This window comes from Balaenoptera borealis, assembly GCF_965194805.1.
Source record: "Balaenoptera borealis genome assembly, chromosome: 20".
In the NCBI taxonomy this organism is placed as follows: domain Eukaryota; kingdom Metazoa; phylum Chordata; class Mammalia; order Artiodactyla; family Balaenopteridae; genus Balaenoptera; species Balaenoptera borealis.
Window position 1 is genome coordinate 54,171,206 of NC_138879.1, and position 22,281 is coordinate 54,193,486.

The 22,281-nt window shown below is 41.7% G+C and overlaps 2 protein-coding genes across 8 annotated transcripts in view; one reads left to right on the plus strand and one right to left on the minus strand.

Moving 5' to 3' along the window:
* The window catches only part of STX8 (syntaxin 8), a 252,938-nt gene extending 244,075 nt beyond the window's left edge, over positions 1-8,863 (minus strand). For 4 of the 6 annotated variants that reach the window (XM_082372919.1, XM_082372918.1, XM_082372922.1 and 1 more), the window contains exons 1-2: positions 8,749-8,863; positions 1,582-1,681 (exon numbers count right to left, since the gene is read on the minus strand). In XM_082372919.1, the coding sequence (XP_082229045.1) occupies positions 1,582-1,681; positions 8,749-8,837 (189 nt within the window). In that variant the 5' untranslated portion in view covers positions 8,838-8,863. The remainder of the gene's footprint in view (positions 1-1,581; positions 1,682-8,748) is intronic. The other 2 variants (XM_082372920.1, XM_082372923.1) reach the window with 2 other exon arrangements.
* Positions 8,864-8,899: 36 nt separating this feature from the next.
* Positions 8,900-22,281, plus strand: part of CFAP52 (cilia and flagella associated protein 52) — a 36,540-nt gene continuing 23,158 nt past the window's right edge. The window contains exons 1-7 of one of the 2 annotated variants that reach the window (XM_082372896.1): positions 8,900-9,044; positions 9,472-9,691; positions 13,549-13,748; positions 14,114-14,250; positions 17,729-17,857; positions 20,202-20,301; positions 21,345-21,461. In XM_082372896.1, the coding sequence (XP_082229022.1) occupies positions 9,610-9,691; positions 13,549-13,748; positions 14,114-14,250; positions 17,729-17,857; positions 20,202-20,301; positions 21,345-21,461 (765 nt within the window). In that variant the 5' untranslated portion in view covers positions 8,900-9,044; positions 9,472-9,609. Of the gene's footprint in view, positions 9,692-13,548; positions 13,749-14,113; positions 14,251-17,728; positions 17,858-20,201; positions 20,302-21,344; positions 21,462-22,281 lie in introns of both variants that reach the window. The other variant, XM_082372897.1, reaches the window with a different exon arrangement.

Below are 22,281 nucleotides of genomic sequence, written 5' to 3' on the forward strand. Positions count from 1 at the left end.
TAATATAATATTGTAAGTCAATTATGCTTCAATTAAAAAAATGAAGAAAATAAAACTACACTAAAATATTTTATCTCACTTATCAGGTTGGCAAAAATTCAGAAAATTGACAACGCCCTCTGCTGGCCAGGCTGTGAAGCCAAAGGTGACAACTCCTGTGGAGGGGAATTCGGCAACAGGTTAAAAAAAAATCACATATGTCCTGGTTCTGAGAATTCACCCTTAAAAGAACCTCCACAAATACAAATACAAAAAAAAAAAAAAAAAAAAATCACAAAGCTATTTATTGCAGCATTATTCATAACAGCAAAAGACTGGAAACACTCTAAATGCCCATTCTTAGGAGACAGGTTAATGAACTAGAGTACACACAATAGAGGACTATAAGGCCCAGAAAAACTGAGAAGATCTCAGTGAATTAATATCTCTATGATATATTATCAAGTGAAAAGAGCAAGATACAAAAGAGTAACTTTTGTATCAAAGGAAGAGAAATGAGAATACACACACACACACACACACACACACACACCTGAATGCCTATTTCTGCAAGAAGTCACACAGGAAGAATAAATGAGAAATTAATTTTAAAAAAAGGTTACCTCTAAGAAGCAGGTGAAGAAGGCATGGAAAAGAGTGGGATGGGGAAAAGACTTTGAGTATACCTTTGTATATAATATTGACTTTTGAACTATGTAAATGTTTTACATATTAAAAATTGTATCAGCAAGGGTAGGGAAGAAAAGCAAACCCTGAAAATGAATATCAATAGATACAAAGGAGAGCATAAGACACAGGAAAAAAAGAAACAATTCTAATAGCTTTAGAACAGAATAACCTCCGTATCCTTAGTGGGATATTCTAAATTAAAAAAAATAATAATAAAGACACAAACTCAAACTTTACTTATTGTTTGTAGTGGCCCTTGTGTCATGATTCTGAAACTATTTTCTATAAACTCTAAGAGAGACCAAATGAGCAAAAACATATCAATGCTTCTGGAAACCTGGGTTCTCACTGTGGGAGAAGGAAGGAAAATACTAATTTGGAATGGGGAAGTTACAAAGAAACCTGTGAATGTTGGATTAGAATCAAAAGTATTGGCATGGACTCATGGTTTTCTAAAAACCATGTTTCCTCGCCAAATCCCACCATTGTTTTTTACAGCCCACAAGCGAAGGATGATTTTTTACATTTTTAAATGTAAAATGTAAAAAAACAAAAGAGTCTTTTATCCTGTTGTCAAGAATGGGTACTCAAAGAGGTGAGAACTTGGCCTCTTGTCCTGCAAAGCCTGACAGATTTACCATCTGGAGGAAAGTGTACCAACCTTGGGACTACACTATGAAATTGTTAGAAACTTTTTAAGGTAAAGTAGGAGAAATTACAGAGATGCCATGCTTCATTTAGTCCTAGTGATTAAATAACTATTAACTGATTGGTTGTAATGTCAATTTGACATGTGTTAAGCATAAAGGTCATTATACATACACACACACATACACACAGAGTCAGAGAGGGGAGGGTTTTCAGACCTCAGAGCTCCAACAAATCATTTGAAGTACTCATTCCTGGTCTTACCTTGGTTGTATTTTCACCATTTCTTTCATACTGATTTCGTTGTTGAATTTTCTCAGCAATCTCTTGTGCAGTTTGGCAGGTAGAATCGTAGGTGGAGAACCTGCGTCAAAGTCATAAAGGGAGAAAAATGTTGAAGGCTCCTTAAAGGAAATTTCTGCATAATCTAAGTCTGTAATTCTAGTCACAAATGCAAACAGGAAGGGAGAATGATAATCGTAACAGTGATGGCAACAGGGGTTGAACGGTACTTAGGACAGGCTGGGCTCAATTCTCACAACTTCCTTTGTAATAACTCACTTAATCCACACAAGAACACTGGGAGGTGGGTCACCATCCCCATCACACACGTGAGAAAATCAGGCACAAAGAGGTAGAGCGGCTTGCCCTATGGGTACCACCAGCTGCAAACCAAGGCTGCCTGGCCCTGAGCCTGTGCTCCTAGCCACTGTGCTATCTGGCCGCTGAGAAAGCATACAGATTCGTTCATTCACAAAACATTCAGCAAACATTCCTGGAGGGCCGCCTCTGTGCTGAGCACTGCCCCAGGCACTGGAGAATAGAGCAGGGAACAAAATGGACAAAGTCCCTGCTTTCAAGGAGTTTAGTGAAGGGAGAAAGGCATCAAACAAACCAAAACACAGTATGTCAGGTGTTGCTATGGGCTAAGAAGGAAAATAAAGCAGGATAAAGGGATGGAGAGTGACAGGCCAGGTGAGCAGCTATTTGGGGAAGAGCTACACAGATCAGCAGGTAACACGATGCTCTGGGGTCAAAGGACACACACCCACCTGACACCTAAGTTTACCAGAATTCTCTCAAAGCAGGTCCTGAGCTTCTATTTGTTATTCAACAGTGTTGGGGTTTTGAAGGATTCACAATCAATCCCCAATAGTCCCTTATTTTTTCCTTCGCGTACAGCCTTTTTACTTTTTATCTGTTTTACAGAAAATATTTAAGTGTGTACACACATTTCATCTCTCCTACAGGGCACGGACCATGAATATACGACGAACATATTTTCCAGGAGTGCCCAGTAAAAAATATTAAAATCTGCTGTTTAACCTAATGTTAAACACCAAGGGGGTAAAGCCACCGGGGTGGGGGCGGGGATGGTGGTGTGCTGAACTGGGCGATTGGGATTGACATGTACACACTGATGTGTATAAAATTGATGACTAATGAGAACCTGCTGTATAAAAAATTAAATAAAATAAAATTTAAAAATTAAAAAAAAACAACTAATACTAAACTTTCTTTGGGTTATTTGTATGGAAATATGTTAACATAAATGTTTCAGACATTACATAAAATTCCTAAAAATCTTATATGTTCTGGTATAATGTTATAAGTCATAATTCTAGTTATTACTTTATAATGTATAACTCAGAAATAACTAAATTTCCTTGTCAATTGCATTATTATGAACTTTCATCAAATCTTTTAACCGTGGTCATTTTTAAGTCTTTTGTCATTTACAGACAGTTCTGGGTGTACTCTGATGCTTTTGCAAAAATGTTCCTATTAAAGGGTTTCATCTTCAAGGAATTCATGGAAAAGACTGACAAGTACAGGTTTCTGGTAACTGACTATACTGCTGAACTGAATGAATAAGCATTTTCAGAACTCTAATGAAAAACTGATGAATTCATAAAAGTGCTAACAAAAGATCAAGATGAAAAAAAAATTAATTACATGGGACTGAGTGAACTGATGAGGATGATTATAATTTTTGTGACTTTCTGTTTGAATAAAAAAAAAATGTGACGTAAATTTATGTAAAAAAGAACTTAATGTAAAACAATGCCACTCTTCTCACATATTTTCTCTTGTTTTGGAAAATATAGATATTTTCTTTTAAAAACGTGATTTATGCTGACACGTAATAGGTTGATTATTGTTATTATAAATGAATTAATAAATATTTTTAAGTTTCAAAAAAAAATTAAAATCTGCTGTTTAACCTAATGTTCCAATTTTTGTCTGAAAAAATAAGCAATCCATTTCTTAAAATCTCTGAATTCCCACATATCACTTGAACAATGAGGGGACCTGGCAAATGTCTTTGAATGAAGGAAAAATAAACAATCTCCAGTCGTTTCCCTTACGAGTCTCACTACAGTAATTATAGCTATGGCTAACAACTGAGTACCTGATCCGGGCCAGGTCCTATGCTAAGAGCTGTACATTTTAAATTTAATAAGGATCCAATGAGGTAGTGTAACCGAGCATGACCCTATGGGGCCTTCCTGGAACAGACCCCCATCCCCTTGTCCTCCTCCTGCCTCTTGTCTATAGAAAATCTTTAGTCTCCTAGGGCTTCCCTGAGTTCCAAAGAGTAAATTTAATCAGAGAAGCGAGAAGCAGGAAAACAGTCAAGCAAAACAAAATAATAATAGTTTAGCCATTAAAGTCAAGGACCTTTGGTTCCTCCTCAAGGGCTGTAGATAATACTCTGAGCTGTGTCCTTTGAGCTGCTTTGCAGATACCGAAACCCCCACTGGGTGGGAGAAGTTAACTGTCTGCTGCCCAAAAGCACGCAGACCCCAGACCAACTGGAACCAGAAAGTGACTCCCAATTACCCCTCCACCAACCAATCAGAAGAGTGTCCACGAGCTGATCACGCACCCCACCACGCCCCTCCCTCACCCTGCCTTTAAAAACCTTTCCCTGAAGGCCATTGGGGAACTCAGATGTTTTGAGCACTAGACTCCTTGCTTGGTGCTCTGCGATAAATGCTGCACTTTCTTTCACCACAACCTGGTATCAGTAGATTGGCTTTACTGCATGCGGGCGAGTCAACCCAAGTTTGGTTCACTAACAGTAGGATCCTTGGCAACTCACCACTATAATCTAAAGTAGCATCATTCATATACATATATTCATGCATACCAAAAGAGAGCAGGTGGTATAAGACAATACACAATTAAGAAAGTAGGAGGGGAGACTTCCCTGGTGGTCCAGTGGTTGAGAATCCGCCTTCCAACGCAGGGGACTCGGGTGCGACCCCTGGTCAGGGAACTAAGATCCCACATGCCGCAGGGAAACTAAGCCCGTGGGCCACAACTAACACCTGACGCAGCCAAAAATAAATACATACATATTAAAAAAAAAAAAAAGAAAGAAAGTAGGAGGGAAGCTGATAAGAAAAATTGGGTCCTGGTCCCAGCTTTGTCACATTTTCCCCTTTTTCCCTCCATACTGTCATCTATGAAAAGAGGTTCTGAGGTCTGGCTCTGTGGTCCCAGACCACACGTATGAAAATCAATAACAAGGTACAACACACCTCCTGCCAAACGCGGAGTATAAATGGCAAGTGCATATTTCCGGAGTTCGGAAATGAGAGAAATTACTGTTGGCCGAGACAGATCTGATAAGGCTGGGCCAAGAGGTTACACCTTGGGCTGAACCACAAGGTCAAAGCAGGCCTCTCACTCCGACAAGAGGGAGAAGCACATCCTAGACTAGGTGAGAGGCACAGGGAGCAAGCAAAGATGAAAGGGAGGGAAAGAGCCTGGCACCGTCGGCTGAGTGGTGGTCCTGGGTAGGAGGGTAAAGTATAAAATGGTAGCGATGAGTCGAAGCTAGTTTCTGCAGTGCCTTGAACAGCAGAACAAGGTTCGACTTTTAGCAGAGAATTTGAGAGGTGTAGGGGATACTTTTACACATGGAGTGAGGCCTGGAAGAGGTTACATGAAATGCTGATGGCCAAAACCCCAGATGTCTTGCTCCTAATCCTCACGTTCTCATTTGAGCTCTAAAGAGCATTTCTGAAGCTTTGCTACATAGTTGAATCACCAGAGAAGACTTAAAAAAAAAAAATCCTGGCTCCTACCCCAGGCATCATTCTGATTGAATTGGCACGGGGTTTGACCTGGACGTGAGGAGTTATAAAGCTCCCCAGGTGATTTCAATCTGTAGCAAAGCTTGAGAACCACTGGCCTAGTGGTAACGGGCAACCTCATGATGGAATCAACCACACAGGTACCTAAAATACTAGTTTAGGAAAAGTAACCTGAACTCCATGCACATAAATCACTGGGGGATGAGAGAAGAGTGGCAAGAGACCAGTAGAAGCCTTCTCCAGCTATTCAACTCAGTAACCAGCCACCAATATTTACTCTCTGGAAGCCATAAGGCTATAAAGGATTGGACTATGGCAGAAAAGAAAAAAAAAAAAATAGTGGAGATCAGTGAATAATTTGATAGGAAGAGTGAGGAAAAAGTAGATGATTAGAGTTTTTAGGCCTAAGTGACTAACAGGATGGTGATGCCATGACAGAGGCTGTGGAACTGGAACAGAGAGAAAAAAGTGGTAAAGCTGATTAACTTTAGCAAAGGACCCATTCAGAGACAGTCACCACTGGCTATTTCTATTACACAGTGAGCTTACCACTGGCTTTGATATGCCATTAAAATAGTAACAGCCATATTCCATTTCTAAACAGGAGAACACTACTCAGGAGTAAAGCGTCACTGAGCTATGCTATTTCAATAGTAGGAGAGCAAAGCTGTAGTCAAGTCTGTTTTATAGATTTTTCAAAGTCCTATTCCGTACTCCTTTCTGCTCTCGTGATCAGCAACCTACTTCGCAAGGAAGCTGACCTAGCATAGCACAGTCCCTCATTGTTTCACTTTCAACAAATGAGAAAGCTGCTGAGTCAAACTCCTTGAGAGGAACAGGAAAAATTATCAGTGCTTTTTCAACATTAACTGTGGAAGAGGACTAGGGTTCAGTGATAGCTTCTACCAACCTAAATGGATGCCCTGGGGCCTCTACCTTATTTCTAAGCTTTATTTCCTACCTTATGTGTAAAATGAGGGAGTTAGCTTCCAGGAGGTGGAGGGCAACTTAGTCCTTGGACCCAGTAGTTCCACTTCTAGGGAGTGAGCCAAGGAAATAAGAGATGGAACAAAAGGGCAGTCTTTGTAATTAAAAAAAATAAAACCCAAAAAATCCCTAATATTTTTTAAAGGGTACAAAGAGGGGAATGATTAAATCATAGTGCATCATGGTCATTCATATGATGCACTATTAAGCACCATTAAAATTGTGTTTTCAGTGAATATTTAATGATATGGAGGAATGTTCCCTGTTTTGTAAAATATATAGGGGTGTGTGTATATGTATACACACACACACACATATACACACACACACACACACACATATATTATACAAATTAATAAATTCATTTTAAAAGTCAATAGTGGCAGGCTTCCCTGGTGGCGCAGTGGTTGAGAATCTGCCTGTCAATGCAGGGGACACGGGTTCGAGCCCTAGTCCGCGAAGATCCCACATGCCGCGGAGCAACTAAGCCCGTGCACACAACTACTGAGCCTGTGCTCTAGAGCCCACGAGCCACAACTACTGAAGCCCGCGTGCCTAGAGCCCGTGCTCCACAAGAGAAGCCACCGCAGTGAGAAGCCTGCGAGTAGACCCCGCTCGCCACAACCAGAGAAAAGCCCACGCGAAGCAACAAAGACACAGCGCAGCCAAAAATAAATTAATTAATTTAAAAAAATCAACAGTGGCAATTATTCCAAATGATAAGAGTTAAAGATGGGGTTTTTTTCCTCCGCAAATATTCAATATTTTCTAAATTTTCTATCGGGGTGTTAAAATTAGGTGAAAAAAAAATTAGTGTTGGACTTCCCTGGTGGCACAGTGGTTAAGAATCCGCCTGCCAGGGCTTCCCTGGTGGCGCAGTGGTTAAGAATCTGCCTGCCAATGCAGGGCACACGGGTTCGAGCCCTGGTCTGGGAAGATCCCACATGCCGCGGAGCAACTGGGCCCGTGAGCCACAGCCACTGAGCCTGTGCGTCTGGAGCCTGTGCTCCACAACGGGAGAGGCCACGACAGGGAGAGGCCCGCGCACCGCGATGAAGAGTGGCCCCCGTTCTCCGCAACTGGAGAAAGCCCTCGGACAGAAACGAAGACCCAACATAGCCAAAAATAAATAAATAAATTTATAAAAAAAAAATTAAAAAAAAGAATCCGCCTGCCAATGCAGGGGACACGGGTTCGAGCCCTGGTCTGGGAAGATCCCACATGCCACGGAGCAACTAAGCCCGTGCGCCACAACTACTGAGCCCGCGTGCCTAGAGCCCGTGCCCCACAGCAAGAGAAGCCACCTCAATGAGAAGCCCACGCACCGCAACAAAGAGTAGCCCCTGCTCACCGCAACTAGAGAAAGCCCATGTGCAGCAATGAAGACCCAATGCAGCCAAAAATAAATAAATAAATAAATAAATAAAATTAAAAAAAAAAATTAGTGTTGAATCAATTAAGCCATTGGCCCAGATAATCTAGATCCCAGGTAGATTAACTTTGATCTTGCAAAGTTAATCTCTTAATATCCAGACTATCTGCAACTTAAACAATAAACTATGTTAGAAGTACTATATGACATATTCTCCAGAAGAACTTTGTTGAGCTATAGCATTTTTAATTAGTAAACAAAAAGCTCAAGTCCAATACGCTATAGGAATAGGTTCCTCGGATCAGAGCTTGTGTCTTTCATCATTCAGTCCTTGGGACTTAACTGTTGAATAAAAGACCCTTAACAGCTATTGTTTTACTGCAGAAGATGCTGCCATAGAAACAGTCTTCTAAAATACCTTATCAACGGCATAATTTCCCTCCCAGATTCCTATAAGTTTTTTGAAGGGCCCACAAGATCTAGATGCTAGCGCCACTGGTTACTAACTCGCTGATGACCATGAATTCTGAACCTCGGTTTCTCCACCTGCGAAATAAGGAGGTTCACCAGATAAACTGGCGTTCCACAAAAAGGTCACTCCGACTTCACTTTCGCAGGAGTCCAGGGAAGCCTGCATCAGCCAGCTCCACAACCACGATGGGCGGGAATCCGGGAGATGCAGCCGCGAAGAGCTAAAGGAATGCTCAGAGATTCCGCACTGGAACTCAGCTCCCCAGGGGTCCACCGGGTCTCCCGCCCCGGCCACCCCTGTCAGGACCGAGGGTGTCGGGATGCGGCAGAGCCCAGCCCCTCAACCCCCGCCCCCGGCAGCAGGGGAAGGGGCCTTGCTCCCCCTCCCCTCATCCCGAAAGCCCTCCAGCCCTAATGCCTAGCGACCGCCCGCTCCCCAGCAGCACGGCCTCCCCCGGGACCGTCCGCGTGCAGCCTCCCTCAACCCGGGCTCACCAGGGGTCCGGGGCCATGGTGCAGTCTCCACCCACTCCTCGGACACTTCCTGCTCGCAACAGCTGACTACGGCGGCCCGCGCGGCTCATACCCCGCGGCTCGACCCGTGCGCGACCGGAACCTGGAGTTTGCAAAGTGAATATACATACCCCAAGGGCTCCAAACTGTGATGAAGAAAGGAAAGCGCTCCCCCGGGGAACTGTAGGTTGGAGCAATCGGCTACCACTAAGAGACGCGAACAGTTGGGTGCAATTAAAATAAAATTGTTTTTGAACAAAATCTAAGCATTTTCCCAGGTAGGTGGGAGCCCCTCAAGACCTCTAGCAGTTACTTAACATTTTATCCTGCTTAAAACAAAAACAAACAAACAAAAAATGGATTGTGGTGATAGTTGCACAACAATATAAATTTACTAAAGCTCACTTTAAGTAAATTCTATATATAATTTATACCTCAGTATAGTTAAAAAAAACTTTTTGTCCTGCTTCAGACAAGGGACCCAAAGAAGTATCAATTATATATTGTCTTACAGCAGCCTTTCCATCAGAGGCAATCCTTTATGTTTAATTTTTAAATGCTATTAGGTGCTCGATTATATAGTTACCCCAAAGGTCACAGACTCTTTACATGGGAGAGGAGGGAATTAGTTCTGTGCATTTACTGTCCCTTAAATTTCCGGAGAAATACTAGATGGTAAAAAGAACCGCTCTTTGCATTTGCAAGAGGGCAAAAGGACTCGAACTCCTTCGGCTGGGTTTCTGCGCAGGCGTTGATCTGGCGCGCATGCGCACGTCCGTTACCATAACGACCGGAAGACGCTGCATCTCTGGCGGCTGAGAGGAAAGTGAGCGGAGTCTCCGGATGATGGAGACCCAAACTTCGCCCAAGGATGAGGTGGCTGAGGTGGCCGAGCTGGAGCTTGAGGCCGTGATCGGATTCAATGGTGAGACCTCGAGCACGTCTGGGTTGGGTGGTTTAGGAACCCCAGGGACGCGTAGTGCAAACAGGGAGAGTGAGACCCCAGGTAGCACCTGGAAGGCAGCTTGGGACGCTGGCATGAGCGAAGCACTGGGGACCCAGAGAGCCCCTCCTCCCCAAAAGTCTTAGAGAGTCACATCCTCACTCCAAGCCTCAAAGAATGGGATGGGTTTTGCCAGCACCTAAAAGGAACGAAATGCCTCCTCCTCCTTAAGGATAAGTTAAGTGTGACTTGAAAGCCTTCTCCCACTAGTCAGCTCTCCCCTGGCTCTAAGCCCCACACAACCCGCAATACTGCCTGCCCCTCAGTAACCACCTACAGAATCCGTGTAGGCCCCTGGGACCAACTACCTTCTAAAATCCCAGCCGATGTACTAATGAGAAGGAGCTGGGGGGTAGGGGGGATTCTAATGGTGAGGATTTCAGTCCACGACAGAAGGCGAAGAGGACGCCAGGGGGAGCTGGAGAGGAGAGATGCTTTGGTCAGAGGAGGCCTGGTCTGCCTAAATCTGATTTATGACCCCCTCCTATTTGCAACATGAAGGGGGGAAATGCTGTTTGGTTTTCTGAGAAGGATGAAAACAAGCAATGGATTGCATTTTTTAAAAAGCAAACTTTTTATGGCTGAGTAATATTCCATTGTATATATGTGCCACATCTTCTTTATCCATTCATCTGTCGATGGACTATTACTCAGCCATAAAAAGAAACGAAATTGAGTTATTTGTAGTGAGGTGGATGGACCTAGAGTCTATCATACAGAGTGAAGTAAGTCAGAAAGAGAAAAACAAATACCGTATGCTAACGCACATATATGGAATCTAAAAAAAAAAATGGCACTGATGAACCTAGTGGCAGGGCAGGAATAAAGAAGTAGACATAGAGAATGGATTTGAGGACACGGTGGGTAGGGGAAGCTGGGGCGAAGTGAGAGTAGCATCGACATATATACACTACCGAATGTAAAATAGTTAGCTAGTGGGAAGCAGCAGCATAGCACAGGGAGATCAGCTAGGTGCTTTGCAATGACTTAGAGTCGTGGGATAGGGAGGGTGGGAGGGAGGCTCAAGAGGGAGGGGATATATGTATGCATACGGCTGATTGACTTTGTTGTACAACAGAAACTAACGCAGTATTGTGAAGCAATTATACTCCAATAAAGATCTATTTTTTTTAAAAAGCAAACTTTTAAAAAAGTGCATTGTGATGCCTGAAATCTTTAAAATTGTGGCAACGTAGACAGAGAACAATCAATGGCTAAAGTGTTAGCACATTCTAGGACTTGGCTCTTGAGTCTTCGTTTTAGGTTAACAGTCTCTGATAGAAAGTGGGCATTTAGTGCATCCGAGATACTGGCCATCTTTAGAGCTGATCACCAGGTCATTGGTAAAGGATATGGGCGACGTACTATGAGGGCAAAGGGTCACACTGGTGACCAGCAGAGAGCCCTGCTACTGAATTTGTGCTGTTTTGTGGCACTCAAAGACTAAATATATGGTCAATTATACCTCAGTGTCTCCTATGGCAATTATCTCGGCCTTTTAAAATTGAATAAAATTAATTGAATTGTTTTTACCTCCTTGATTTTGTGGCAATTTAGATTTTTTCATAGAGTCAAATATGCATTTATCTAGAACTACTGTATGCCAAATAGTATGCTGTGCACTGAGAATACAGTGTAATACAGGGGTAAATCCATAGCCATACTTAAGAACAAGAATTTAGAAAATTGGAAAAATACAGTGAAACTGAAAAAAAATCAGCCATCATTGCATTTCCTAAAGATATCACTGTTAAACTTTTGGTATGATCCTTTCAAATATATATTGGCATATAAATTTTTTTAACAAAAGTGGTCTCATGCTGATATATTCTCTTATAATCAGACTTTTTTTCCACCTAGGATGCCATGCAAATATTTCCTTAGCAGTAAATATACTCTATGCCATAATTTTAATATATTTTAATGTAATATTCTGTTGCATAGATATGCCCCAATTTATTTAACCAATACACATTTTCCAAAGCAATTCTACCAATTTACCCTCCCATTAAGCAGTCTGTGAGTGTTCCCTTTGCTGCACATCACTAATGCTTGGTATTGTCCTCCTTAATTTTAGCCATTAGGATGGAAATGAAGTGGTATCTCATTTTGGATATAATTTGCATTTCCCTGGTTACTTGTGCACCTGCATATCTTTCTATGTGTTTTCTGGCTTTTAAATTTCCTCCATCATAAATTGCCTCTTCATAGCCTTTGCTCATTTTTCTGTCGGGCAGTTTGTGTTTTTCTTATTGCTTCATGGTAGTTCTTTGTATATTCTGCTGGGTATGATTCTCTGTCTGTTATTACGGACATTGCAAATATCTTCTCCTGGTTTGGGTTTTCTTTTCATTTTGTCTTTTGTCATTAGTTTTTAATTTTTTTTTTGGCTCTGCTGCGCGGCTTTCGGGATCTCAGTTCCCTGACCGGGGATTGAACCCGGGCCACGGCAGTGAAAGCCCGGAATTCTAACCACTAGGCCACCTGGGAACTCCCAGGAAGTTTGTGATTTTTAACATAACTGGATGCACATATTGGCCTTCTCTGTTAGGATTTGCTCTTTTGCGTCATGTTCAAGTCATTTCCTATAACTTGTATGTACATTAAGTCTTGTTTTTCACATTTAGATCCATGATCTATCTGGAATGTATTGTTTGTGGATGGTGTGAAGTAGGGATCTAATTTTACTTTTACCATATGGATAGCCATATGATTGTTTATAAGGAGGCTGCAATGAGAAAAACTAAGTATACATTTCACAAGGACAAGATCACCCCCAGACACAAACCTTAGTATTATGAGAACTTACTGCATAAAAAAGGAATGATGATCACAATTAAAGTGAAAGAAATCATTTATTCAATTAATATATTTGGCCGTTTGAAGAAAAAAAATCTATTTAGCTACTGGAATCACGTTATGCATCAAACTAAATTCCAGAGGGAGTTAAATATAAAAGCTGAGTTCATTAAGGACCAGAAAACTATATTAATAAATATCTGTGACTCTTTTGATGGGGAAGGAAATAGCAATAAAAAAAAGATGTTAAAATACCAAGAAGTAAACAAAATAAATGTGTGAGATCTTTATGAAGAAATATTAGAAATGCCGCCAGGGAGCATAAAAGGAGACTTCATGGAAAAACATACCCTGCTTTTAGAAAGGAAATATAATGTATTATTATAAAAATTATTTTTCCTTAATCTATACATTTAATGCCACTCCCCTAAATACAAACATGAGTTGTTCAAGTACTCAAGCTGACTTTAAAGTGTATATTGTAAAATACATATGAAGAATAACCGAAACAATTCTGACCAAAGGTGAGTAATAAGGGAGGACTCATGTCTATTTCATATTAGAACATATTACAAAGATTTATAATTGTTGAGATGCTTCTTGGCAAATATCTGGAGGATTGAGGTCTCACTATGAGAAGTCCTAGGATTCTTCAGCCTGTCAGAAATGCAGACTCTCGGCCCCTCCCCAGACCTAAAATCAGAATCTGCATTTTAACCGGAGCCCCTGGGGACTTTTATGCACCTTAAAGTTTGAGAAGCTTATATATTAGACCAACCTTCTTGTCAGTAGAATAAAATTACCTATTACCCCTCCCTGACACACACACACACACACACACACACACACACACTTATTTTAGTTGAACTAAGGCTTATTTCAAAAGCGTTCTTTTGTGCTCAATTTAAATAAAAACCACCAGCCACTTCTGCCCCTGACTTATTTTTTTATTTTTTACTCTTATTTTTAATCTCTTTTAGGACATGTCCCCACTGGTCTAAAATGCCATCCCGACCAGGAGCATCTGGTTTACCCTCTGGGTTGCACCATCCTCATTCAGGCACTAAATACTCAGGAACAGAATTTCCTACACGGTCATGGCAACAATGTCTCCTGTGTGACCATCTCCAAGAGCGGAGTTTACATTGCTTCCGGACAAGTCACATTCATGGGCTTCAAGGTGAATAAACTACAAAATCATTCATTCTGAATAGATTTAGCGGTGCCTCCCAAGAAAAACTGCCCCACTTCAGAATAGCTCTGTGCTACCCTGTTTATACCCTTCCTCCTCTTCCTTTGACCTCTCTTGGAACTCATTTTCATTCTATCAGGCTGAGAGCGGAGGTGTTGCAACTTGTGACCGGTAATGCTCAGAAACAAACGTCCCTGCTTACAACTGTTTCCATCTTGTTGCTGTCATGTTTGTAAGACCTGCTCTAATTTCTAGAAAAATGACGAATGATTATTTCTCACCAAGAGGGGTAGCTATCTCCTCCAGTTCTTTCAAAGCCTGTCTATGATCTGACAGTGTATTCTTGCTCCCAGGCGGATATCATTTTGTGGCATTATAAGAAAAGGGAGCTGATTGCTCGGCTATCACTTCACAAGGGCAAAATTGAAGCTCTGGCCTTTTCACCAAATGATTTGTACTTGGTATCACTAGGAGGCCCAGATGATGGAAGGTAATGAACTAAGCATATTTACCTATTTTCCGCCATGCATATTTCTAGATGTGTTAAGTACCCTCTCCTTTCTAACATTCTCTGTTTGCCCATCTGTAGAGCGTGTGTGGTGTGAAAAAGCTATGACGAAAATACCATGGGATGCTGATTCTCAAGCCTGGCAGTGCATTGAAATCAACTGGGAGCTTTAGAAAATTACTGATGGTTGGCTCCACCTTCAGAGACTTTGATCACTTGGCCTTGGCTTTAAGAGTTAGAAAGTCTTCCCAGGTGATTCTAATGTGCAACGAAATCGAGAACCATTGCTGTAAAAGATGACATCATCTTGTCACCATCATTCTCATCATAGACAACAGCTAATTTTTTTTTTTTGAGCACTTACTATGGGACAGGTGTGTGCTGAGTATCTTAACTGCATTATCTCATTTAAGCCTCATGACAGCTCCATGAGGTGGGAGCTATTGGGACCATATGACTGATGAGGAACTGAACTCACCAGCTGCTAAGTAGCACAGCTGGGGGACAAACCCTGGCAGTGTGACTCCAGAGGTGGCATTTTTAATTTTTTAACTTGCCTCACCAAGACATTATCTTGGCCCTCAAGGATCTCACAGTCAAGTTTAGTAGGGAGAGAATACATACAAATGAAATTGGGCGGGAAAAGTATTTCAAAGCATTATATTAGGAATAAAAATCAATGTAGTACATATTCCTGTGTTAATGCTAAAGGAACATCATCTATAGAAGAAAAATAACACCTGAAGTTTGTGTAGGATTTAATACTTTGGTGCACTTTCACAGATATTTTCTTGTTTGAGATACACAGGTTAATTACAATGGAAATTTACATTTGTGTGTAGTTGTATATTGACAGTTCTCTTAATATATAGCAAATCAACAAAATCGTCACAAGATTTCCTCCTTTCACGGTCATTCCCTTGCCATGTAAATAATCAGACTTCCCTGGCTTATCCCCATTGGACTGTTTTGTTTTTTTTTTTTGTAAGAAATGCATCCAGAAATCAGCTATTAACATTCCTAGCTCAACTTAAGGCAGTTGTTCTCAATCTTGCGTGCACATTGAAATCACCTGAGGAAATAAGACCCCTGATGCCTGGGTCCCAGCCCCAGAGGTTTTTCAAGCTTGGCAATTATCACCCCCACCCCCAGACCCTGCCGAAGAGTTGCCAAGGCTAGGCCTTGGGGGGGAGAAAAAAACGGCTCCTTAACCAAGATTAATCTGCAAAACTGTCATCTCCTCTGTAATTCTAAGCTTGATTTTAGGCTATCGAAGATTTGCTTACGGAAAACTGGAGATGTTGAGAAAAACATTCTCAAGAAAGTTTCTTCTCGAAAGAAAAACAAATTTTGCGGTACTAGGAAAATGCAACATGCCCACCCCTGAATAGTCACATTGGTGAGGAGCATAGGGTCCTGTTGACTGCTTTTGGATAGTCATGGGTCAACCCTGACCGTGTGGGAGGGTCCATTCTACCCAAACCACCTGGCGTCTCCACAGAGGGAGACAAACAGAAGGAATGCTGGGAACTAGAGTGGACACTCTAGAATTTGCATATGCATATATTTTGAATATTTTGTAACCTATCTGTGAAGTTGTTGCATTAATGTTATCATACTATCAGTGTTGTACTACAACCTGCTTTTGACTAACTTTATACCAAGGATATCTTCTATGTGTATATATGTAGACATACATATCACTCTTTGCAACAACTGTATGCTATTCAATTGTATGGATATGCTGGAGTTTATTTGGCCAGCTATCTATGTTGGTGCCTTTTATTTATTTTTAAATCTTAAACTTGTTTTTGAAAAATTAAAGCTATACCTGTTCGTGGTTTATAAAGCAAGTGTGTTGTCCTACTATGCAGAAGGATTCAAAATTTGTATCCCCTCCACCATGAAGAGTTCTACTCTCCAGAGACACTTGGATTCTTTTTTTTTTTTACAGCCCTATTGAGATACATTTCACATACCATGAAATCCACCCATTTAAGATGTACAGTCAGGTGGTTTTTAGTATAGTGGTTAGTTGAGTGGGTTTTTTTTTTTTTTTGCCAGAATACTTCCCCAAGGACATTTTTGACGTGTTATATTGTGCAACCTTTGCCACAATCAATTTTAGACCATTTTCAACACCTCAAAAAGAAACCCAGTGCCCATCAGCCCTCACTCCCAATTCCTGCTCCACCACTGCCCCCGCCCCAGCCTCAGGCAAGCACTAACCTACTTTCTGTGTGTATAGATCTGCCTGCTCTGTATGTTTCACATAAATGAAGTAATACAATATGTGGCCTTTTGTGACCGTTTTCACATTGTATGGATATACCACATTTTCCTTATGCATTCATTAATGTATAGACTTTTGGGTCATTTCCACTTTTAGGCTACTGTTAATAATGCTGTTAGGAACACTTGAGTACAAGATTTTGTGTGGACGTACATTTTTATTTCTCTTGGGTATGAGGTTTTAACAGTCTTTTTTGATATTGGTTCATCTAGTTTTTTACAACTTTTAAGTGACATGCCTCTCAATTTTTCCACCTTAGGTGGTATCTATCAACTTCCTACTAAGAAAAAGAATTCATAGCTCTTATACTATCTCCTCCTTCCCCCTTCCTGGCGATCTTGGTTATACCTTGATTTAGACCACCTGTGATAATTCATTCCACATGTAGAAAATTTGGGGAACATAGGTAGGCATGTTTTTACATTAACCAGGTTTGTACCATCTGCATTCTTTTTCTTTAATACTCTGATCCCAGTGTTTAACGTAAGACCCCCCCCCCCATATTTTTGATATCATTAAGCAAACACTATTCAGTTTAGGACTAAATTGTATGACTGTACTCAGAAAGATGGAAAGGTAACCTACAACCGCACTTCTCAAAGTGTGGTCCCCGGACCACCAGCATCAGTGTCACCTGAGACTTTTTAGCAAAGCAGACTCTCAAGCCCCACCCCAGACCTACTGAATCAGAAAGTCTGGGGGTAGGTCCTAGCACTCTCTGTTTTAATAAGCCCTCCAAGTGAATCAGCTACATGTTCAAGTTTGAAAACACGCCTATGTCACCCCCTTTATTGCTTCTAATTAATGATTTTTTTTTTTCTGGAGTACTTCCCCAAGGAAATTTTTTTACAAGAGATAAATGAGTGGTAAACTTTTATGCCCTGCCTGTCTGAAAATCTCTTTAGATTTAGCATCAAACTTGATTGATAGGCTGATGGTTTTCCAGCCTCATAATCATTTTCCTTCAAAACTTTTAAAATGTCACCCATTTATCTTCTAACCCAGTGCGATTGAGGAGACGTCTGGGGGGCAGGGGGTCAGTGTAATTCTTTTGTTCCTCTGTAAGTAACCTTTTTATTTTTTTTCCTTCTAGAACCGCTAAAAGAGCCGTTTCTTATTTTGAAAGCCTGTTTTCCCCTGACTCTCTTTGTCCTTTCGTCTGGGCAGTGTGGTGGTGTGGAGCATAGCCAAGAGAGACGCCATCTGTGGCAGCCCTGCTGCCGGCCTCAACGTCGGGAATGCCACCACGGTCATCTTCTCCAAATGCTGCGATGAGATGTTTGTCACTGCTGGAAAGTACGCATCTGCTGTCAAGGTGTCCAGAATTTGTAAATCACTCGATTTGCTTGCACAGAAAACATGGTCATTCCAATTAGGGTGAACGTGGTTTTCATCCTGGAAAAAGAACTTCCATCTTAATTTTCATGATTTGGGAATCATTAAAAATCCTTTTGGCTGAAAGTCTTTTTAAATATGGTTGTTTGACCATTCTGTGTTTCCTACTGAAAAGGTTCTGCTGATCTGCTAAACCCATTTCAGGCTCTGGTCTGTTTGTTACAGATAACACATTGCCCCCAATCAGTGCTCACAGGGTCATTTGCCCAGTTGCACCGATTCACTTACTGGTTGATATTTTTTACCACCTGCGCTTAATTTAGATCTCGTGAAATGGGAGTTTGCGAATGAACTGCACCAGCAAGTTTCAGACATTTGACTATCAGCCATATGGGATCATTTCTGGCAGGGTCAGCATCGAGCAGCTAAGCGGGTGGGGTACCAAGCTGAAGGTCTGAACAGAGGCCTGCATCTGTCTAACAGAAAAAATTAATTTACAGGTTCACCTCTCAGAGCCCTGTTTGGAGTTTGACATGAAGGTTAAGCCTATATAAAAGCATCCTCTTTCATGTCACATACCAATTCGCAGGTCAGAAATCTGAAGGTAGGGTTGAAGCATATGTTGGTTGGAACGATCCTTTTCAGCCCACCTGTGGTCTCCCATCTGTGAAAGGCACATGTCATTCGTTATTTTTCCAGCCAGAGTAAAGAATTTGTGCTCCTCTCCCTCTGTGCTATTTCCTGTCCCCACCTTGTGACATCCGGCATGCATCTGTTCCGTGGCTAACTACGAGGAAGGATTTATTCAGAGGCCATGAAACTAACTGGCTGGCATGAAAGCCAGCCCCTAAGGAGAGAATCTTATCAGGACAGTTCTCTGATCCTAAAGCAGCTGACCGCGTCCTACCCTGGCTTTGGGTGGGGTCACTGGTGGCCGTGAAGCTCTTCAACTCCCTTCAGGTTTGCAGAGTCGTTTGCCTAAAACTTTTATGGGGGTCTATCTGCTCTTCCACAGGTGATTGAGCAGCAGATATCAGCCAGTTCTGATGTCTGCTGATAATGTTCCTCCAGGAGTCAAAACTTGAATTCAAACAAAAAAAAAAATTTTTTTTTAGGACAATCTTTATTATAGGTCTGCTTTAATTTCTCATGACATTGGCAACTGAGAAAAAGTTAGCACTCTTAAATAATATTTCTGGTATGTACCCATATACACTGGATTCTCCGTGATGGTCCCAATTTCAGGTATTCCATTATACTGACCCCCATGAGATGTCCTGCAAATTCCAGTATTTCAGCATCCAAATGACATCTACCAGAAAGGCCATGGAAAAGCTGATTTTTTTTCTTAGTTTGGAAAGTACATTCAAAATATCAATACTATTGAGCACTTACTAATATGGACGTGACTCTGGGTGCTAAAAAAAAATAAAAAGGAAAACTAAACTTGATGAACTATATTTTAGCATTAATCTTTTCTGCCTTAAGATATTAGCTGAAGTCTTTGTGATGTTAACCATGATATTTTTATACAGGTATTCAGAGTAACTTAACCTACAATTATTAAATAGCAACTATGTGCCGAGTCTCACCTGAGGTGCTGACGTTGTTTGACATTTAGTTGCCCTGTCTCATTTCTCCTTCCTTGTAGACAGGACTCTCCGTAAGGTAGTCCTTCCCTTTAAAATTTTTTCTCACAACTCCATACCTTGAAAGAAACACAACTTGATGAATTTTGGTTTGCTTTACTTACTCGTTTATTCGTACGTCTCTGTTTTCACCAGTGGATAGAGTATTTGCTTCAAAGTGAGAGAGAGCTGGGTGTGAATCCTTGCTCTGCTCTGTGTAGGCTCTGCGTTTCCTCATTTGGAGAGTGGGGGGATCATAAAACCTACTTCACAGGGTGGTTGTGAGCATTGAATGGAATACAATCATCCCTCGGTATCCCTGGGTTATGCATCCGCAGATTCAACCAACTGTGGATCACATACTATGTTTAGATCTGCAGTTGGTAGAATCTGCGAGTGCGGAATAGCGGATGCAGAACCAGTGGATACTGAGGAGGACCACCTATGGGCTATGAGCATGCGTGGATTTTGGTGTCCGCTGGCGGGTCCTGGAACCAATCCCCCGTGGATACCAAGGGACGACGGTATCTTGGGTAGATCACCAGGCTGTAACAAATCCCCCGAAATACCTCGTTCTCTTCCTTTCAGCTTCTCCTTCAAGGCACTGCAGAAAACAGAGAAGAGATGAAGTGCCTATTAAATGGGTATCCATTTGATTGTGGGTTTCTTTTCTCCAGTGGGACAATTCGAGTCTGGGAACTGGATCTTCCAAATAGAAAGATCTGGCCAACCGAGTGCCAAACAGGACAAATGAAAAGAATAGTCATGAGTATCTCAGTGAGTATTACTCTAAGTGTTATTTTAGGTAGCTGTTAGTACAAGTTCCTGTTAACAGTACTGACCAAGATAGGTGTCTGTGCATGTACGCATGTGTGTGTACGTGTGTGTAGGTACACGTACCTAGGGCTAGGGGTGGGGAGGTGAGGTCTGGACATGGGGGACATTGACTGAGGAGGCACAGGTGAGGGAGCTCCCGTGAGAAGCTGGAGAGGCTGACTAGATGCAGCTCTGGGGAAATCTGTTTCAGTGGAGCCTGAACTGCCATCAGACCCCAGGAACCTGCCTCACCTGGAGGGAAGCAACGTAGCCAGGAGGTACGCAGAGCCCCCAGCACCTCCCTTCTCCACTTATGTTATTTCTGCACCGGAAATACAGTTTCTGACAATGAAACTCCTTGTTGAAATGCAGTTTCCTCCATAAGGAGGAATTATTCATATGTTTGTAAGGTGGATTCAAATATTCATGCACATAACCCCATTCTCCACTGACTTGTTCCTCTTGTTTAATGCGTACTCATTTTATGAATGTAGACTTTGAAATAGGAGATAAAGCAAATGCACATTCTCTCTGGAGGAGCACACCTTCTCCCTAGGAGCCCTTCGGAGGTGTCTCGGGACGTGCAGGCTAACAACAGACACAGGTCAACTTCCGGTGAAATGCACGGGCTGCTTGGAGTCTAATGTTTCCTCCAGTTCTGAGTTTGGCCCTATTGTGCTCGCCTCCAAGCTGTTCTTACCCATCTTTGAGGAAACAGTAGTCGCCATAAGGACCTTTGTAGGTCTTTTCTTTTTTTTAAACTTTTTATTTTATATTGGAGTATAGTTGATTAACAATGTTGTGATAGTTTCAGGTGTACAGCAAAATGATTCAGTTGTACATTTTCCCATTTAGGTTGTTACATAATGTTGAGCAGAGTTCCCTGTGCCCTTTGTAGGTCACAGTGGGGGTCAGAGAAAGCTCACCCCCTCCCTGATCAGGGGCTCATGCACATCACTGGGGAAAACCAGGTCTTCAGATTTCGTTTTCCCTCTGATCCCCAGATGGCCGATGATGACAGCTTTTTCTACGTCGGCACCACCACTGGAGATATTCTAAAGATGAGCCCTAGGACCAAGCTGCTGGCAGACACTGGGCCTGCCAAGGACAGATTCAGTCTGGTGAGTAGAGACCATCAAAGTCTGCTCTGCCCTGACATTTTCTAGTGATTTCTTCCTGCCACTGTGAGCACAGACTTCCGTTAAGTGTCTGTGGAGAAAAAATGACAAGTCTGTGATGGACCCAAGGCCACACCTAAATTTGCAAGGTTAAGTTGATTAGTTCGCTCAAGCCCTCCTCCCGGGTTTATATTCAGGGCAGAGATATTCCTACGTGTCCTCAATTAGGGATCAGAATCACACCTTTTTTTCCCTCATCTTCAAAGCTCAGGGCCTGTGGCTTTGTGATTTGTAACCATGTTGGTTCCAGCATTTGGGCAGCCTAGTTGCCATGTGTAAGAGACATGTGCTCTTTCATTTACAAGACTATATATCATTTTTTTTTCTAATCGAATAACCAGATCTTAGATTTTAGCCTCAGCTGACATTTTAAGTCATGAGCAAGACGTAGAAATTGTTCATTGTTTATATTTGCAGAATTCCTAACAATTCAGGTTAAAAGTCCAGTGAGAGATTTTGATATTTAAACCAAAATAAAAAGCCTACAATCAAAGGGTAATTGGACAGAATAAGTGCTGTTATCTCCAGTGCCCCAGAAAGTTACAAGGGCTGTTTCTACTAAACTTTGAATTTGAAAGCTGCCAGGTTCTGCACCTGCCTATCTCATGTCTGGTAATAGAACAGATGGTTCTAACTAAGCTTAGATACATTTCCACTTAGCCAATAGTCCCAAGAAGCTTTGAAATATTGCACCATGTTCCTGGGAAGACGTTAGAGTTTTCTTAATCACATAACCGTTTACTATTCCAGCTTTTAAGGACAT